Genomic DNA, 18,459 nt, shown 5'->3' with positions numbered 1-18,459 from the left:
TTCCACTCTTCTGTCCGTCCATCAAAACTAAGGCCTTGCTGCCACAATGCTTCTAGCATTGAGTCCTTTGTCCTCTCATTTTTGTCTCCCGCAGGTTTTGGGATGACGGCACCAGCCACCGTGGAAGGCAAAGTTTTTCTGATATTCTACGGTCTCATTGGCTGCTCGGGAACCATCCTGTTCTTCAACCTGTTCTTGGAGCGCTTGATTACGGTCATCACCTACTTCATGAGGTTATTCCAGGATTTCCAGATCCGAAAGCGGGAACTGCTGCCGCCTGATAAGCTGAGGACCTCGGGCATCTCGGAGGTGGAGAACACCGGGCCCTGGAAGCCCTCGGTGTACTACGTCATGCTAATCCTGTGCGTGGCCTCCCTCATCATCTCGTGCTGCGCCTCGGCCATGTACACTCCCGTGGAGGGCTGGACCTACTTTGATTCTTTTTATTTCTGCTTCGTGGCCTTCAGCACCATCGGCTTCGGGGACCTGGTCAGCAGCCAGAACGCCCAGTATGACAGCCAAGAGCTCTACCGCTTCGGCAACTTCGTCTTCATCCTGCTGGGCGTCTGCTGCATCTACTCCTTGTTCAACGTGATCTCCATCCTCATCAAGCAGTTCATTAACTGGTTGGTGTGGGAAATTGAATTCTACTATTTACGGTGCCAGAGAAAAGCTATGTTCTTTCGGAGAAATGCGGTCACCCCCAGCATCATGCGGAACGGGCAGGAAATCTCCATTGAGACGGACGGCGTGATCGAGAGCGAAACCGACGAGCACCGGCACCCCGGGGACACGGCCTCCATGAAGGACCTCAAGGGCTCGCTGGCCACGCCGCAGAAGCAGCTGAAGGAGACGGCCAATGGAGGGCCTCGAAAGCCCCCCGGCACCGCCCTGCACACGGGGTTTTCCGGCGGGGTGGGAGCCCTGGGAATCATGAACAACAGGCTGGTGGAAACGAGCGGGAAGAGATAGAGAGGCTGGAAGCCAAGGAGGGGGCCAGTGTCATCCATGGTCCAAGTGGGCAGAGAAGGACTATCTGCCCTCAGAGGCCTCGGCCACAGCTCCCTAACCTTGGTTCTGGTTTTCCACCATCTGCCCTGGCCCTCAGCAGAACTTTATTCCCTCACATAACTGCCTCCCAACGGACTGTGTTGAATGATATAACATCCTGTTTCTGTTGTCCTTTCCCCCTCCCCCCTTATATATCTATATTCCTTAAATCTGAGACCAGCTCCAAAAAATAATCACAGAGAAGATTAAACTTTCTTCTTCTGGGTCAGCTAATGCCTTAAAATTGCCTTATATTTGTATAGTGCTTTACACTTTGCAAAGTGAGTTTCTATTTACAGTATCCCATTTGAACCTCACAAATGAGTAGGCCTTGGAGATGTGCAGGGCCAGGATTATCATCCCCACTTTTAAAAAACAGACCAAACGTACACAGCCGTGATAAGAAGCAGAGATGAAACTACCACTGTGAGCCCAGGTTAGCTTTTCCGTGGAATATTCAGTATCATACAGAATGGGCCAGTCCTGTTGGGGAAGAGGAAAGGGATGGGAAAGTTGTATGTTTTAAGGCTTAATTTCTGCTGTTTGTATCCTTCAAATGGAAGGAGGATTTTTATTCTTGCTTTGCAACTTAAGAGTTGCTGACCTGTTAACAAATGTTAAAACTATTTCCATTCTACATCTTCTTTATTAGCTCACTGGTTACTCTCCAGCTCTTCTTCCCTCCCTCCTCAGTCTTATCTGAACTATATAATTCATGCTCTTTTTTGAAAGGGAATTGTTGCTGCTTAGAACTAGAAGCTGACAGAGCAGCCTTTCCAAATCTAGGAAAAAGAAAAAAAAAAGCATTTATTTTGTATAGTTGGGTTTTGATGTTTTGGTTTATTTAATGATGTTTTCTCCTATAGGGTTGCTAGCCAACTAAGTGAGAATTGACGAAGCAGGCAGATTCCATGTCAGGCTTTTAATGAAATGGAAAAAAAACAAAAACAAAAACAAAAACAAAAAAACCACTTCTCTGTTTCAGCTTGACTGCCTCCTTCCTGGCTCACACAGTTCCAGTCCTTCTATTACAAAGACTGGGGATTGATTAGATGTCATGCTGAAAGAATCCATTTTACTTAGTAAAATTAGCTGAGCACATGTTAGGGATGCAAAGAGAAAACTTGGATGAGAGAGAGAGAGAGAGAGAGAGAGAGAGAGAGAGAGAGACTCATTGTAGGCAGATAAACAAGCTGAGGTAACATTCACCTGATGTCTTTAAAAGCCATTCAATGTCATGTCTAAGTATTTGCAAAAGGGCTCCTGTGAGGTAAATAAAGGAAATGAGGCTTGGCTATTTCTCATGCTTTTCATGCTTTGGTCTCTATCCATCATCTCAAAGCTGTTTCTCAGCGTTGCCAGAAATGAGAAAAAATTGGAATTTTTCTTTCTTCAATTTTTCCTCTTTTTAATATTAAAACCACCTCATTTCTAAGTAGGGTTTGCAAGCCTAACTAAGGGAGAGAAAGGAAGGAGAAAGAAAGGGAAAAAGGGGAGGGAGGAAGCAAAAAAGGAAAGAAAAAAAAGAAGGGAGGAAATGAAGGAAGGAGAAAGACAGTGAAAAAGAGGGAGGAAGAGGAGACAGAGAAAGAGAGGAGGGTGAAGAAAGAAGAGAAGGAAGGAAGGTAATAAGGAAAGAAGGAAAAGAGGTAGTAAAGGAAGATGGAAGTAAAAAAGGAAACAAGAAAGAGAAGGAAAGAAGGAAGGAAGCAAAGAAGGAATGAAAGAGAAAAAGAGAGGAAAGAAAGGGAAGAGAAGGGAGGGAGAGAGAAAGGAAGGAGAGAAGTGAGGGAAAGAGAGAAGGAGGGATTGGGTGCAAGAGAAAGAAAGAAAGAAGAAAGGAAGGAATGTATGTCTCTTTCACAACTGTTTTCATAAGATATATCTTAACCTTTAAGATCTCTCATAGGAAGATCTGTTGTTACCCTTGGCTCTGAAAGAAATCACATGGTGCCATTTCCTTAAAAAAAAAAAAAAAAAAAAAAAAAAAAAAACCTTAGAAATTCCCATATTGCTTCTTTTAAAAATAAAATTTTGTTTTTTGGGGAAAGGGAGGGCAGACCTATAATTCCTTTGATATGGGGAGCACCAAATGTAGAAACTCTCTCCTGTTGCAGTTCTGTACCTTCTCAGCAACTTCAGAAGCTCAAAGTTACTGGAGACCTTGATGAAGAAGGCATGGCAGTATGTGCTAGAGGCAGGACTCAAACCCAGATTTTGGGGGGTCTTGACTCCAGGCTCTGGGACCAGCTCTCTCTTCATTTTTCCATTCTGCCTCTTTCCCATCCTACCTCTTAATAGACATTTGCCAAAGCCTGTTCATGACAAAGTTTAGTAGATTATTATTGTTTCAGTGGTCTGAATTGTAGAGCTTTTCTTTAGTTCTTTGACATCAGTTTGTGATCCTAATGCAGACTAACCCCCTGTCTTCCTGTCTTCCTTCCTTCTTTCCTTTCTTTTTTAGAAGCAGTTAGGGTTAAATGACTTACTTAGGGTCACACAGCTAATAATTGTCTGAGGCTGAATTTGAATCAGGTCCTCCTGACTCCAGAGCTGGTGCTCTATCCATTGTGTCATCTAGTCTCCTCTAGACCAAGAAGTTTTCACAAGTACATTTCATTGACCATTAGTGGAAGATGTGAAAGAATGAATGATTCTATGCATATCCAACCCACCCAACTTTAAACTACTTAAGACGTACCTGCTCCCATACAGATCTCTATCCATCATCATGAAAAAGAGTGAGAACCTTTTCCAGGGAGGTAAGAACAAGTAATTGAGATCAGGGACAAATTTCATTTTCCTTTTGGGGTATTTGTTCTTTGGACCAGATCTGTAATTCCTCTGGTAGAAACTGGCAAACTCCCAAAGAGCAGACACCTGCCAGCCCTGCAGCTACTAGCCTTGGGGTAACAAGGTTAATGGACACACCTAGGGTCATGCAGCCGGTAGGGGTAACTCAGAGCTTCCTAATCATTAAAGCCACGTTGCCTCTTAATGACTTTTTCCAACATATAAGATCTGTTATACCTTATATGGCTGTTGTACCCTCTAAAATGGAAGCACAAGAGGGAAAGGTGGGAAATAAGATGAGAAAACTTTCATGGAAAATAAAATCATTTTTTAAAAAAACTGATAGATTGTTACAAGGCAGCTAGCTAGAACACTGAGCATGGAATCAGGAAGAACTGAATTCAAAGGTGGCTTCAGCTGCTTACTAGCTGTGTGACACTTATTTTTTCCTATAAAACCATATTTTATTGTTTGCTTCATTTTCCTCCTCTGTATGATGAGCTGGAGAAGGAAATGGCAAACTACTCCAGTGTCTTTGTTAAGAAAACCCCAAACGGGGTCACAGAGTCTTACACAACTGAAGAGACAAGTATACAAAGATACAAAAGGGAAAACCAACATTTGTTGAAGTGAGTTGAACTGATATTCTTAGAACAGAAACCTTGCATAGGTTCCCTCTGCATTATTTAAGAGAATCCCGCCTTAAACATAAAGTTTGAATGTGTGTCCTTTGTTGTAATTCTAATTAAGGTTTCTGCAATCATCTGTGAGCACATTTGAACCCAGAATGCTAACATTAGAAAAGGCCTTGAAGGTCCCACAGCCTTTACTTTATGGAGGAGAGAACTAAGGGCCAGGAAAAGTGGTCTTTCCAAGGTCACCCTTAGCACAAGGGTATTTGAAATTTTAACCTTGAGGCTTTAACACCCTCTCCCAGATGGGGGTTGTGGCTACCACACCATGCTGCCTTCCCCGTCAGACAAGAAGGCCCTTCCAGACTCCTGCTTCCCTCGTTAAAGCGGCCCACTCTGTCCTGGGGAATCTCTTTGCCCTTGCCTTAATGGAAGCCTCTTTTTTCTTGGACTTGTGCCTACTTCTTCCTCCTCACTAAGGCAGTGTGTCCCAATGGAACTGGAGACTTTTTGGGTTTTCATTAGTTGGCAAGTATTCATTGAGTGTCTACTTCGTATCTAGCACATGTTTGCATATTGTTTGAGAGCATAAGACTTGAGAGAGATAAATTGTACCAAAGGTTATGTATTTTTTAAAATGCATCATAAATATTGATCCTTATCCTCAACAGCTTACAACTTCTTTGGGCAGAAAGATCTACAATATGTGAAACAATCAAAGAACAAGATGATTAAGCTGCTATTCCAAGCTTTGATGTGTCTTTAAGTGATAACTTGGCATTGATAGAGCCCTAATAGTAAGTTATAGATACCAAAAATACAAAAAAAAAAAAATACCAAAATTATAGAGACTAATTTTTGTTAGAGAATTGAATTGAACTGATGTCTTTGGATCAGAAACCTTGCATTTGTTTTCAAGATGTTATTTTAGAAATATTATTATTAGAAATAATATTTAATATATATAGAAGAATTGTACATGTTTAACATATATTGGATTACTTGTTGTTAAGGGGAGGGAGTGGGAGGAAGGGAGGGACAGCATTTAGAACATAAGGTTTTGCAAAAGTGAATGTTGAAAATTATCCATGCATATATTTTGAAAGTTAAAAAGCTTTAATTAAGAAAAGAAATATTATTTTAAAAATAATGCTCAATAAACAAATATAAGAGAATTTTGCTTGAAGTATGTGTCTTTCATACTGATTCTAAAGAAGGTTTCTACCATCAAAGTCATTTACCAAACACCCATACCAGGTACTCTACTGAGCTCTGGTGATATAAAATACAAAAGTGAATCAAACTTTATCTTCAAGGAATTTGCATTCTTTCAAAGGAGACAATATCTATGCAATTGAGTGTGTACAAAATAGAGATGAGTAGAGGTGCATTCCTGGCTGGATTTCAATCAAAGCAAAGGTCCTGAGAATAGTGGTGGAGTGCCTAGGATAGGGAACTGTACGAAGGTACAGGAGTAAAGGAGTAACATATAATCTGGAAAGACAATTTGGAGCAGAGTTTGAAAGACTTTGGAAACCAAACAGAGTTTATGTTTGGTAATAGAGAGCCATTGGAGTTTATTGATAGTAGAGTTACATGGATAGACTTGCACTTTGAGAAAAATCACTTTTGTAGCTGTTTGGATGTTAGATCAAAATTGGAAGAGAGTTTTGCAAGGTAATATTTATGCTTTGGTCTGTCCTATTACTATCTAGACTAAAGCCTCCCAACTTTGCCCTTGCCCTGAGGTCTTAGTGTCATCTAATCAACCTGTGGTGGTAGGAGAAAAAAGTGCTGAATCAAATTCAGAAAAAGAAGCATTCAAAGTTCCGATACTCGCTAGTTCTTTGATCATAGAAATCTCTTTACCTCTCTCAGTTTCTTCTTCCGCACAATTGGTTTATAGTGCTTCCGCACAATTGCAGATCAGCTTTGTAAACCTGAGAATACTCTAGTAAAGTCATCATTTTAAAATTAGTTTTCACTTCTCTTAGAATGCCATCCTTTAATTACCTTTTGACTACTTTTTCCTTGAATTGCTGATAGCCATCTTCTCCAAAATCACATTTGATAATGGACACAATTTATGATTGCATGAAAGACAGTCCTGAGACAGGAGTGATTTTTGAGCTACTGTGAACAATATCCTCTAGAAGAAGGATGCCAAGGCAATAAATCAATTTATTGACTTAAATTTTGGCGTATAATTACCTATGGTCTTTCCTATGTTGTCTAATCTTATAGATAGTTAGCCTGGACATAACCTCTGTCATCTGTTAGAAGCATGATATAAACATTCCTGAGTGGGGCATATTTTTTCTCTTTAGGGGGATGTTTGTTACAAATACCTTTTTATAGTTAAGCAAGTGGAAGATTTGTCACTGGTTCTAGGGACACCTGAAAATAGTATAGCATGCAGTTTATTAAGTAGCATTAGTCATAGTGAAATTTTTGCATTCCACAATTCCTCCCCCCTCAAAAAAAAAAAAAAAAGAATTTATTAAGGTAGACATTTTGCTCGGCTTGGGGGATAAAATAATAAAGCACATAGCCATCCCTACTTCTCCCAAGGAAGAGATGTTTGGGATTCAGGCAAACATCCCATAGCAGGTGCCTTTTTTTTTTTTTTTTTTTTAAATCTAAACACAGGTCATAGAATGTTAGAGCTGGCAGGACCATACAATCATGGTATGTCAGAATCGCAAAACAATAGAGTAGCTTTTCATTTTCTCAGCCATTGTTATCATCCCATCTACTCTGAGAAGTGGCCCAATCACTTTTTTGATCTCCCATTTGTCTTCAACATAATTTATGTCTCAATTCCCTCTTTGGTACCACTGACTTGTTTTTACTCATTTTTCATTATCTACTTCCATCTTCTTTTTAAATTTTTTTCAAATCTTTTAAAAATTTAAGTTGATGGATGATCTTCTGACACATTCATGCTGTTTCTCTTTAGATGTCTCCCCCTTTTCTTCCTCTTCAGAGTCATCTGCGTTTGTTTAGTTGGAATTTCACTCTTCAGAGATTCTCACATCTCTTAGGGGATCTCACATCTTTAGGGGAACTTTAGGACATGGGAGCCAATATATATTTCCTCTGGTCTCTAAAATCTACTCTCTCCACATCTAGGTTTTGTCAGACTGTGCTTGGATTTCTTCCCCTTTTCTATCACAAATTCAAACCTGAAGTGGTCACTTCCTCCTAAGGTTCCCAACAGAAATTTACTTTTCCTTATTTATCAGAATCAGAACTAAACAGGAGCTCCCTTCGTCAATTTTGCCACCTTTTGAAGCATGGATTTATCATTGAGTCAAATCAAGAATTTGTTAACTCCTTTGCTTTAGCAAAGGCACAGATCATTGAAGTCTTCCATAGTTTTGTGTCACATTTATGAACTATTTACTTAAAATCCTTATGTATTTCCTCCCTCTGTCTAAGGGTTCTGTAGGATGTCCTAGAAGAGTATTCATTCATTTTATATTTTCAGTCATCCATATATATATATTTCCCCACCTTCTCATTTCTGGATTTCCTCATATTAGTAGGTTTTCTCAATACATGATGTTACTTCATTGCCTTTCTATATGTAGATAATAATAATAACAATAGCCTACATGTATATAGTGTTTTGTGTAAATTATTTCATTTAATCCTTACACCACCACCAAGAAACAGGTACTAGAAGTATTATGACTCCCATTTTATGAATGGGTTGCAGCTTGTGTTGTCTCCCACTATTCTTCCACTATCAAGAGGAAACAAGAAGTATTCCAGTATGTTGGGTGGACCCTCTAAACATCCAGAAGGGATTTAACTTGTCGGAGAAAAAGAGATTTAAATTTTCAGAGAAAAAAAAAAATCAAAAGTTTAAGTTATGGGAGAATATGGACAATAGTCACATAAAATTTATAGGTATGAATGCACTAAAATCACAGGAAAGAAGAACCATATCTATGAGATCTATGAATTCATTTAAGTATTTCAGTTTTATGTATGGGAAAATGGAATTAGAGAATTCGTGTGACATAGCCAGGGTGAGTTAGTAAGTACTGAAGGAGAGGTTCAAATCCTGGTTTTTTCAAACTCCAACTTCTAGCCTCATTTCAGAAGTGGTCTCCATAATTCTAACTCAAGAATGGTAGGAATCAGTGAGCATCACTGAACTTTGGCATTTTACTTGGACTAGATTGTCTGGGCTTGGTTACAGTCCCCAAATAGGGGGTCTCGGGAGAGCCTCATTATTGCACCCAAACTTTTGGCTTCCAATTTTGACTTCCAAGGATTAAGTGTTGAAATTCATGACATTGTATGCCATTTACAACCTTGTTTAAAGTAGCCAGGAAATTCAGGAATGCCTAGAATGCCCTGGTCTTCTGAAATCCCACCCATCTAGTCATTTTTTGAGCTTGTTTCCAATGTTAATTCCTTTTTGAAGCCTTCCTGGGACTCTGGCTCCCATCTCCAGGGCTGGTAATGGTCTTTTCCCTGCCCCAGACCTCACACAGCACTTTTTCTCTTGTACACTTAAAAGGCTAGTTTTGTACTATAATTATAGTAATTTTGTCTATGTATCATGTTTCCCTTCTAGAGTGTAAGCTCCCTGTGGGCAGAGATTGTCTAATCTTTGTATTTCCTGCCTCCCCCTCCCTTCCACACCTAGCACAGTGCTTCCTTCTAAAAGTATTGGATGAATGAATGTCTGTCAGCCCCCTCTACTTGCATCCCTTGCAATTTAACCTGCTCCTCTGAGGGGATCATATTGTTTTTGTCTTTGTATGTCTAGAGTCTAGCCTGAAAATTAATAAACTATGTTAAACTGAATCTGTGGTCTGATTTCTTAGTCCAAATCCTCTCCTTTCCCCCTGTAACATCTTCTTAGACCCCTTGTTTTTGGAAAACCCTTTCTTCACTACTCCAACCTAAAGCAGTGTCTCCTCCATGAACTTCTGTAACACTGTATGTCCTTCAAGTTGTCCTCTGCTATCTATTCCTGATCTGCCACCATAATCCGGAAGGGATTTAAATTGTCAGAGAAAAAGAGATTTAAATTTTCAGAGAAAAAAATCAGAAAAAGAAAATGGCATCTACACATACAATTGCTCTTCTGAAAGGGCTACAAAGATAGAATATGGTCTCCTTTTCATTAAAATTTATTCAGCAGAATTAGACTCTAAGTGAACAAGCTGCCCGTTATTCCCCAGTATTTTCAATAGGACTGCTTGCCTAGATACCAGTGGGATGGCTGAAAGCAGACTTCCTGTTACGCTAGACCTCAACAATGTCATTCAGTAATAACAACAGTTAAATTTCTGTTCAGAAACATCAAGGTTACTTGGAAGCAAAAAAAAAAAAAGATTCTATTATACTTCTCAAGGCTATTCCTGATCAAACTAAATCACACAGGACCAAAATAACAAACAGAAATTATGCTTCAAGTGAGCAGTTAATGGAAAAGAGAAATAGCATTTTTAATTTATCCTAAAGGATTTTTTAAAAGACCATACCATTCAACAATCTTCAAGGTCCAGTTCTATTGCAACCTATTCTTGGAAGATTTCAATTATTATAGGCACCTTTAGAGATAGAATAATATTTTTACTGTTCAATATCTTTCAGATAGCAGCAGCAACAAGAAGACATAATTCTACCTTTAAAGTTGACCATGCTCTCCCCTTACCCTCCTAAGATAGGTAAGGCAGAAGAAAAGAAAGGGACAGACCTGTAGTCAGGAAATCCCAAGTTTGAATTCTGCCTCACAGATGGTTGGTTATCAGCTATAAGAACCTGGGTAAATCTTTTAGCCACTGTCCCCCCTCTTATGTAAAATGTGGGATGGCCTCTGTCAACTAGATTGAACCTGCCTCTAATCTGTGAATGGTTGGAGCCAAACAAAATAGGCTAGAGACAGGAGAGTCAGGAATCAAACAAAAATTTAATTTTAAAGTGGAGGAAACAGCTTGCAAGCAAGGACACCTGCCCCAAGTTGGCAGGTCAGGGAGAGAAGGGGAGCCAGGGAACCCACTTTAGTGTGCCTGAATCTTGATTTAGATAATTGTGGCTAGGCAGAGATAAACAGTATATTGTAGCAAGAGTCACAACAATAAAGAGGAAAGGTTGTCTAGTGACAAAAAGTCAGTTCATACTACAGCTGGCTTCATACCTGAGTGCTTGCCCAAGCTTAGAGAGCATCAGTCCCACAAGGTGAGCACAAAGGACTGTGGTTTTGTCCATATCAGGGCCCTGCTTGCTTGCTGGGTCTTAGCTCTGAAAAGTAGGATGTCTCCTAATATCTTGACACCTCAAATGTCCCACTTTAAAATGAAGAAACTGAATCTTCAAGCTTTCAAGATGTGTGTATATATATGTATACATACACTCATATATTACATATAGACATATAGTATGCGGGTGTGTGTGAATATGTCTCTTTCTGACAACCAGAGAGCTAGAGAACCTGAAGAAGAAACTTTTTGTCCTACAAGATAGCTCCATAGATGTTGTAAATTAAGAAATCATCTCCAAAAGATCAGAGAGAGGTAAGAGGCAAATAGTGGTAGTTAGTGACTCCTTGGTGAGGGTTACTGAGGTAAATATTTGTCAGCAGTGATGACAGAAAGGTATCCTTTCCTCCTGGGACATGACAAAGAACCTTCTAAAACTAAAGAGGAAGGTTAGAACTGGCTTCTAGGAATTCATGTGGGCACAAATGATGGAGGCAGAAGAATATTGCTGAAGGTGATGAAGCTTTGGGAAAGGAATTGGAATACATTAGAAGCATGAGTGGTGTTTTCAATGTTACTACCCATTGATGGGAAGGAAGGCTACAGAGAAAGATAGATTTGAGAAATGAAAATTGGTTGAGAAGATATTTTAGAATGGAATTTGGATTTTGGAACTATGACTTAAAATATAGGAATGATCTATTCCTGTCCAAAGATAGAATGCCCCTCATAGTGAGAAATTATTTCTTGGAGTCTTGGAAATTCAATCAAAAGGACTTTAAAGTAAAAAGAAAGGGAAAAGGGAAACTTATTGATTATGTCATAGATAGATATAACTACAACGCAGGAAAAAGACAAGCAGTTTCAGGTAATTTTATACCCTGATGTTGAAAGATCAGGATAAAAAGGTAAAGATTAAATAAAAGGGATAGGCCTTCCAATGTAGGATGAATATTCCTTAATTTAGGCTTGAATAATTTCACTGAATTAGCTGCATATGAAGAGGTCAGCATAGTCAATGAGCTTTCCTCCAGGACATAATCTCCATTCCTACCTTTAACCATAGTCACTCATCTTAAAGCTCCAGCAGTATTCAGGAAAATGTAACTGGCTGAATTGGGAATGATCACCATAAATCAAAGAGAAATGGCTTGAGAAATCTGTCCTGGAAACAGGAGAGGTTTTCAGAAGGAAAATTTAGACTTTTTTCAGATCCTGCCTAAAGCTGACAAATAATATGGATGATCTGAGGGAATCAAAGAAGGTTCCTGTTGATCTTAGGCTGAGTTCTTCCATCTGAAAAGGGCATTAGAATACTCCAGCTGAAGAAAATGCACTAGCACCAAGCCAGGTCAATAACTTAAAATGATGAATAACTACACACACACACACACACACACACACACACACACACACACATTTATATGTGTACATATGTATATATGTATGTATATATGAGTGTATGTGTGTTTTATATATGCACACACATACACACATATATACACATATACATACATACATATGTACACAAACATATAAATGTGTATGTGTGTATGTGTGTGTGTGTGTGTGTGTGTGTGTATGTGTGTGTGTGTAAAACCCAAAGGAGGCAAGCAGAATAACCTGTCCAGCAAAGGCAGGGTCCTTGACAACAGTTCAGCACTTTAGTGGAAAACATAGCCTAGCCCACCAAGCTTCTCGGGGATAGAATACCAGGCTCAGTTCAGTTGAAATTCAATAGCCGAATAACCTTCTCAGTCTTTCCCAGCTGCAAACAAATCCAAAGAGGAACCAGTTCAATAGTCAAATGACCTGTTTCACCCAGCCCGCAGGAGATTGGCTCCTCTAGCAAAGTTAGAGCAAGCCTAGTTGAATGTTAAGCCCCAGTTCTCTTTTATTGTCCGGACTCACTTTCCCTAATTATCCTGACCCAGACCAGCTTCAGTTTATAATTATCAGCTCAAAGCTCAGTACTGCAAAACCTCCCCTCCCTCTTTATCAGAATATTTGATAAGGATAAAAGAGCTTATGTTTTAGAATATCAGAATGCCTCTCCCCATCCCAAGCTATGGGGAATGTCAGATACTATCTTATAAAAAAGCCTCTCCTCGTGTCTGGGATGCCTCCCTCTATTATGTCATCCCTCTCCTGTCAGAGTCAGTCTTGCTCTCAGCACTTTGACTCTGCCTCTGCCTCCCGCTCTACCCTCTGTGTCTGAGTCACATGTATATATGTCATTGAGAACTCACATGGTTTGCTAGGATTCTCAGAGATGATAGTCTCATTCAGCCCTGGGACCAAACCATGGATCCATTTGGTTCCAGTAAATCTCTCCCATTTAATAAATGATTAAATACTCACTAAGCTCTATCTTGCCTCAGTTTCTCCAGCATTACAGATCATCCATGTCCAACAACATGCCCCTTTGAGGGTGTCCTCCAAAGAAAGAAATTGCGGTCCTACTGTTAGAGTTGTGGCTTGCTTTGGCCATATGTGTTCCCTCCATAAAAGCCTCATAGCCATTCTATTTGGAGTTCCTTCCCACTCTTCTCCCTTTCTCCTTTTCCAACCATCCTCTCTGTATATATTTGTTAGAAAGTGCACCATGTTTATTGAATTATATTGAATTGAATTCATGCCCTTTGCAGTCTAGCTTTAGTCTGCTTTTAGATTCATTTCACATTTCTCCCTCTTATGTTCTCCAAGTTGCAAGTAAGCTGACTCACTCTCTGTATCATGCATATGACATGCCATTTCAATCAGTCATTAATAAATAATGTTTATTCAATTGTTATCTATTTATTTGCCCATTCATTCATTCATCTATTTATTGGCACCATGTGCTAAGTATTATGTTAAGTGTTGGGGATACATAAAAAGGCAAAAGATAATTCCTGGCCTTAAGAAGCTCTCTCCCACTCTGTCTCTGGGCATAGAAGCTCCTATACTTGGCATGCTCTCCCTCCTTAGGGGCCACTTCTTACCTGACAATTTTTCCTGAATCTCTTTAATTGTTATTGTTCCCCTTATGGGAAAAAATGCTTTGTATATACTTTGCATTTGTCCATCTGTATATTTACTCATCTCATAAACTTACAGCCAAATTAACCTGCTTCCTGTTCCCAATACATAACATCCTATTTCCTACTTCCATGGTTTTGCTTTGCAAATTTTGTTGTTGCTCAATCATGTTAGATTCTTTGTGAACCCTTGGGACATAGTACACCAGGCCCTTCTATCCTCCACTATCTCCCAAAGTCTTTTCAAGTTCATGTTCTTTGCTTCCATGATATTATCTAATTATGTTTTTTTTTTTTTGCAATCATTTTCTCCTTTAGTCTTCAATCTTTCCCACATTAGAGTCTTTTCCCAATGAGTCCTATCTTCTCATTATGTGCTTAAGTTTCAGCTTCAGTATTCAAACTCCTCTATGAATTAAATTAATTTTTGGAGTATTGTATGATTCAATCTTTTTGTTGTTCAAAGAATTCCCAAAAGTCTTCTCCAATATCACAGTCCAGAAGTGTCACTTCTGAGGTACTCGGCTTTCCTTACAATCCAAATCTCACAGCCATACATTACTACTAGAAAAGGCTTACCTTTGCCTATACATAACTTAGTCAGCAAGTGATATTTCTGTTTTGTAGTTTGCAATCTCTGCCTCTTAGAATCCTTAATTGTCCCTATTCTTAAGAGCTGATTCTCTGTTGAGTTGGATGATTGAACAAATACACGAATAAACAGATACTTGATGTATAAAAAAGTATGTCTAAAATAGGTAGATATAGATATCGATATCTATATCTATATCTATATATATGTATTAAAAAAAAGTAATGGTTAGGCACATTGATAACCCAGTGGTTCAAAACAGGTTTCCTGCAGGAAGTGGCACTTAACATGAGCCCTAAAGGGAGTTAAGAATGCTAAGAGGCAGAGGTCAGGAAAGACAACATTATAAAAATGGGTGGAGGGGGAAATGCAAGTAGCCTTTGAAAATCAATGGAACAATGCTGAAAGACTCATGATAAAAAAATACTACCTAGCTCCAAAAAGAGAACTAATGAATTTTGAATGCAAATTGAAGTATAATTTTCTCACTTTATTTTTCTTGCTTTTTGTGGCATAGAAATTTGTATGTTGCATGATTTCAAATGTATAATTGCTATTATAATATGCTTATCTTCTCAGTCGGTGAAGGAGCTTGGGCTGAAGGGAATGAGAAATTTGAAACTTAAAAATTTAAAAACAAAGAATGTAAAAAAAATAATAAATTAGAAAATCCCTCTTAGATCACTGCCTCTTCATGGCAGAAGGACTCGTTTAACTCAGTGAAATTATAGCTATACTATTCAGGGTTACCCAAGATGGATGGGTCATAGTTAAGAGTTCGGACAAAAGACAATCCACTGAGGAAGGAAATGGCAAATTACTTAAATATTTTTGCAAGAAAATTCTATGGATAATATGAAAATTACAAAAGAGATTACTGGAATATAACTCCTCAGATCAGTAAGTTTCCAACATGTTATTAGGAGGACAACTACAAGTAGTAGCTCCAGAAAAAATAAAGCATCTGGGCCAAAGTCAAAAGGAAGTTTGGTTGTGGATGTGTCTGGTAATGTATGGAAAGTCCGATGCTGCAAAGATCATATTGTATAGGAACCAATATAAACTGGATTAAGGTCAAACATTGTATCAGTGAACTTAATTCAGGTAATCATTATGGATGTGTATAAGAATTCCTTAGAAAAAATGGAGTAGCTCTCATAGACAACAAAAGGGTGAGAAAAGCAATACTAGAGTATCATCTCAAAAATGATAGAATGGTATCTGTTCAAATCCAAGACAAAACATTCAACATCACAGTAATACAATTTGCTTGTATTATTGATGCTAAAGAGGCCAAAGTTGCTCAATTCTATGAAAACCTACAATAGCTTTTAGAAATAACATCAATAATCAGATGATCTAAAGTAATTCCAGTAGATGGAATATGATGGAAAATGTTATCCATATCTATAGAGAGAACTATGGAGACTGAACGTGATTCAAAGCATAATATTTTCTACCATTTTTGTTGTTTGTTTACTTGCTTTTTTCCTTTATCTTGTTTTTTCCCCTTTTGATATGATTTTTCTTATGCAGCATAACATGTTTAGAAGAATAGCATGTTTAACCTATATAGAATTGCTTGCTGTCTTGGAAAGGAGGAAGTTAGGGAGAAAGGAAAAAACATTTGGAACACAAGATTTTGCAAAAGTGAACGTTGTAAACTATCTTTGCATGTATTTTGTAAAAAACTACTATGGAAAAAGAAATAACACCTTCACCCCCCACACCTTGAAAAAAAGATGTCATATTCATCACAAGAGATTGGAAAGAAATCAAAGGATAATTAGAATAACTTGAAAGTTTAGCTTTGGAGTACAAAATAAGATAGGACAGTGACTAATAGAGTTTTGTCAAAATAACTCATTGGTCATAGTAAACACTCTTTTTCAACAACCCAAATGATTATATAGGAACATCACCAGATGGAGATCCACTTTTGCAACCAAAAGGGGACAAGTTCTATCCAGGAAAACAAAATCTGAAGCTCACTATAGCTCAGATCATGGACTCCTTATTATCTATTCAGATTTAAATTGAAGAAAGCTGGGAAAGTAATCAAACCCTATAGATAGGACCTAAATAACTTCCTTTATGAATATGAAGTGGAGATGATAAATACATTTAAGGGATTAGATCTGGTAGAGAAATTATCTGAAGAATTAAGGCTAGAGGTTTGCAATATTGTATGGGAAACAGCAAATAAAAACATCTCAAAAAAAAAAAAAAAGAAGAGCAAGAAAGAAAAATGACTGATGAGACTTTACAAATAATTGAGGAAAGAAGGAAGGCAAAAAAGGAAAGAACAGGAAAGATATACCCAAATGAATGAAGACTACCAGAGAACAGCAAAGAGAAATAAGGTTTTCCTAAATGAGCAATACAAATAAGTAGAAGAAAACAATAGAATGGGTGAAATAAGAGATCTCTGCAAGAAAATTAAAGATATCCAGAGAGTATTTTACACACAAAATGATAGAAAATTAACATAAGTAGAGAGGGGATCTAGACTATATATAAGAACTATACGAGAAAGATATTAACATCACTGACAACCATAGTGATATAGTCGCTGATCTAGAGCCTGACATTATAGAATGAAGTCAAATGAGCCTTAAGAAGCATTGCTAACAATAAGTCTATTGGAGGTGATAGAATTCCAGTTGATCTGTTTAAAATCCTCAAAGATGATGCTATTAAAGCACTCCACTCAACAAGCCAGCACATTTGAAAAACTCATTAATGACCGCTGGATTTGGAACAATTTACAACCCAGTCCTAAAGAAGGGCAATTCCAAAAAATGTTCAAGTTATTCAACAATTCCATTTATTTCACACACTAGCAGGTCATATTTAGTTTCTGCAAGCTGGGCTTTAGCAATATCAGAACTGAGAATTACCAAAAAGTGAAAGATTGTTTTCAAAGATAGAGAGGATTAGAGACCAAATTACCAACATTTGCTGGATTAGGGGAAAAGGCAGAGTTCCAGAAAAACATCTTCATCTCCTTCATTGACTACACTAAAGCCTTTGACTGTGGGAGCCCCAATAAAATATGGCATCTTCAAAAACACAGGAGTACCAGATTACCTACTTGTTTCCTGAGGAACCTGTATATGGGACAAGGAGCAATTACCAGAACTGAATGTGTAACAACTGATTGGATTAAGATTAGAAAAGGAGTATGATATTGTTACCTGTAATGTACAAAGTATATTATGCAACATCTAGGCTGGATGATTCAAAATCTGATATTAAAATTACTGGGAGAAATGTCAGCACTTTCAGATGTATAGATCATATCTAATGGTAGAAAGTAAAGGAGAATTATATGATGATGGTGAAAGAGAAGAATTTTGTAAAAGCTAACTTCAAGCTTACATTTTTAAAAATGGTGATTTCCTGGCAAAAAGAATAAGAAAATGGAAACAGTGTCAGATTTCATATTCTTGGGTTCCAAGATCAACATAGATGTTGACTACAGTCATGAAATTAAAAGATGTTTGTTTCTGGACAGCCAACTAAAAAGCAGAGACATCTCCTTGCCCATAAAGGATTGTATGGTAGTTTTTCTAGTAGTAACGGAAGACTCTGGGAGTTGGACTAAGGGTACCTCAGAATTGACACTTTTTGAATTGAGAAGACTTTTGAAGTCCCTTTGACAGCAAGGAAATCAAATCAGTTAATGCTTTAAAAAATTATTCAGGCTATTCATTGGAAGGTCAAATACAAAAGCTGCAACTTAAACACATAAATGAGAAGACAGGATTCATTGGAAAAAAACCGATGTTGGAAAAGATTGAAAGCAAAAGGAGAGGGGAGTGGTGGAGAATGATATGGTTAAAAAAGAATCATGGAAGCAATGAATGTGACCTTGGACAGACTTTGGAAGATAGTAGAGAATAGAAGGACTTGGGTATTATGGTACATAAAATGTCAAACAGAACTGAACAACTGAACAACAACAATAACAACAAATGAACTGAGCAACTCAGCAGCTTTTTAAACAAATCCCTAGTGTTAATAAATGTTTATTTAATGAATGAATGAATGCTCCATCAGATGTGAATGGCTCCCATCCACTTCCTCACCTACTTAATGGAGGCAGCTGTGTTGATTAGGTAGCAGACAATGGGATATTCAAAAGC

General features: G+C 38.1%; 1 protein-coding gene across 3 annotated transcripts in view; it reads left to right on the top strand.

The window, feature by feature from the left end:
- The window catches only part of KCNK13 (potassium two pore domain channel subfamily K member 13), a 148,434-nt gene extending 139,135 nt beyond the window's left edge, over positions 1 to 9,299 (top strand). For all 3 annotated transcript variants that reach the window (XM_074289739.1, XM_074289738.1, XM_074289741.1), the window contains exon 3: positions 95 to 9,299. In XM_074289739.1, the coding sequence (XP_074145840.1) occupies positions 95 to 972 (878 nt within the window). In that variant the 3' untranslated portion in view covers positions 973 to 9,299. The remainder of the gene's footprint in view (positions 1 to 94) is intronic.
- The last annotated feature ends 9,160 nt before the right edge of the window (positions 9,300 to 18,459 follow it).

The sequence above is a fragment of the Sminthopsis crassicaudata genome, chromosome 2 (genome assembly GCF_048593235.1).
Source record: "Sminthopsis crassicaudata isolate SCR6 chromosome 2, ASM4859323v1, whole genome shotgun sequence".
NCBI classification, from domain to species: Eukaryota; Metazoa; Chordata; class Mammalia; order Dasyuromorphia; family Dasyuridae; genus Sminthopsis; species Sminthopsis crassicaudata.
The sequence above is the reverse complement of the archived record's forward strand: the minus strand, read 5'-3'. Positions and strand labels throughout refer to the sequence as shown.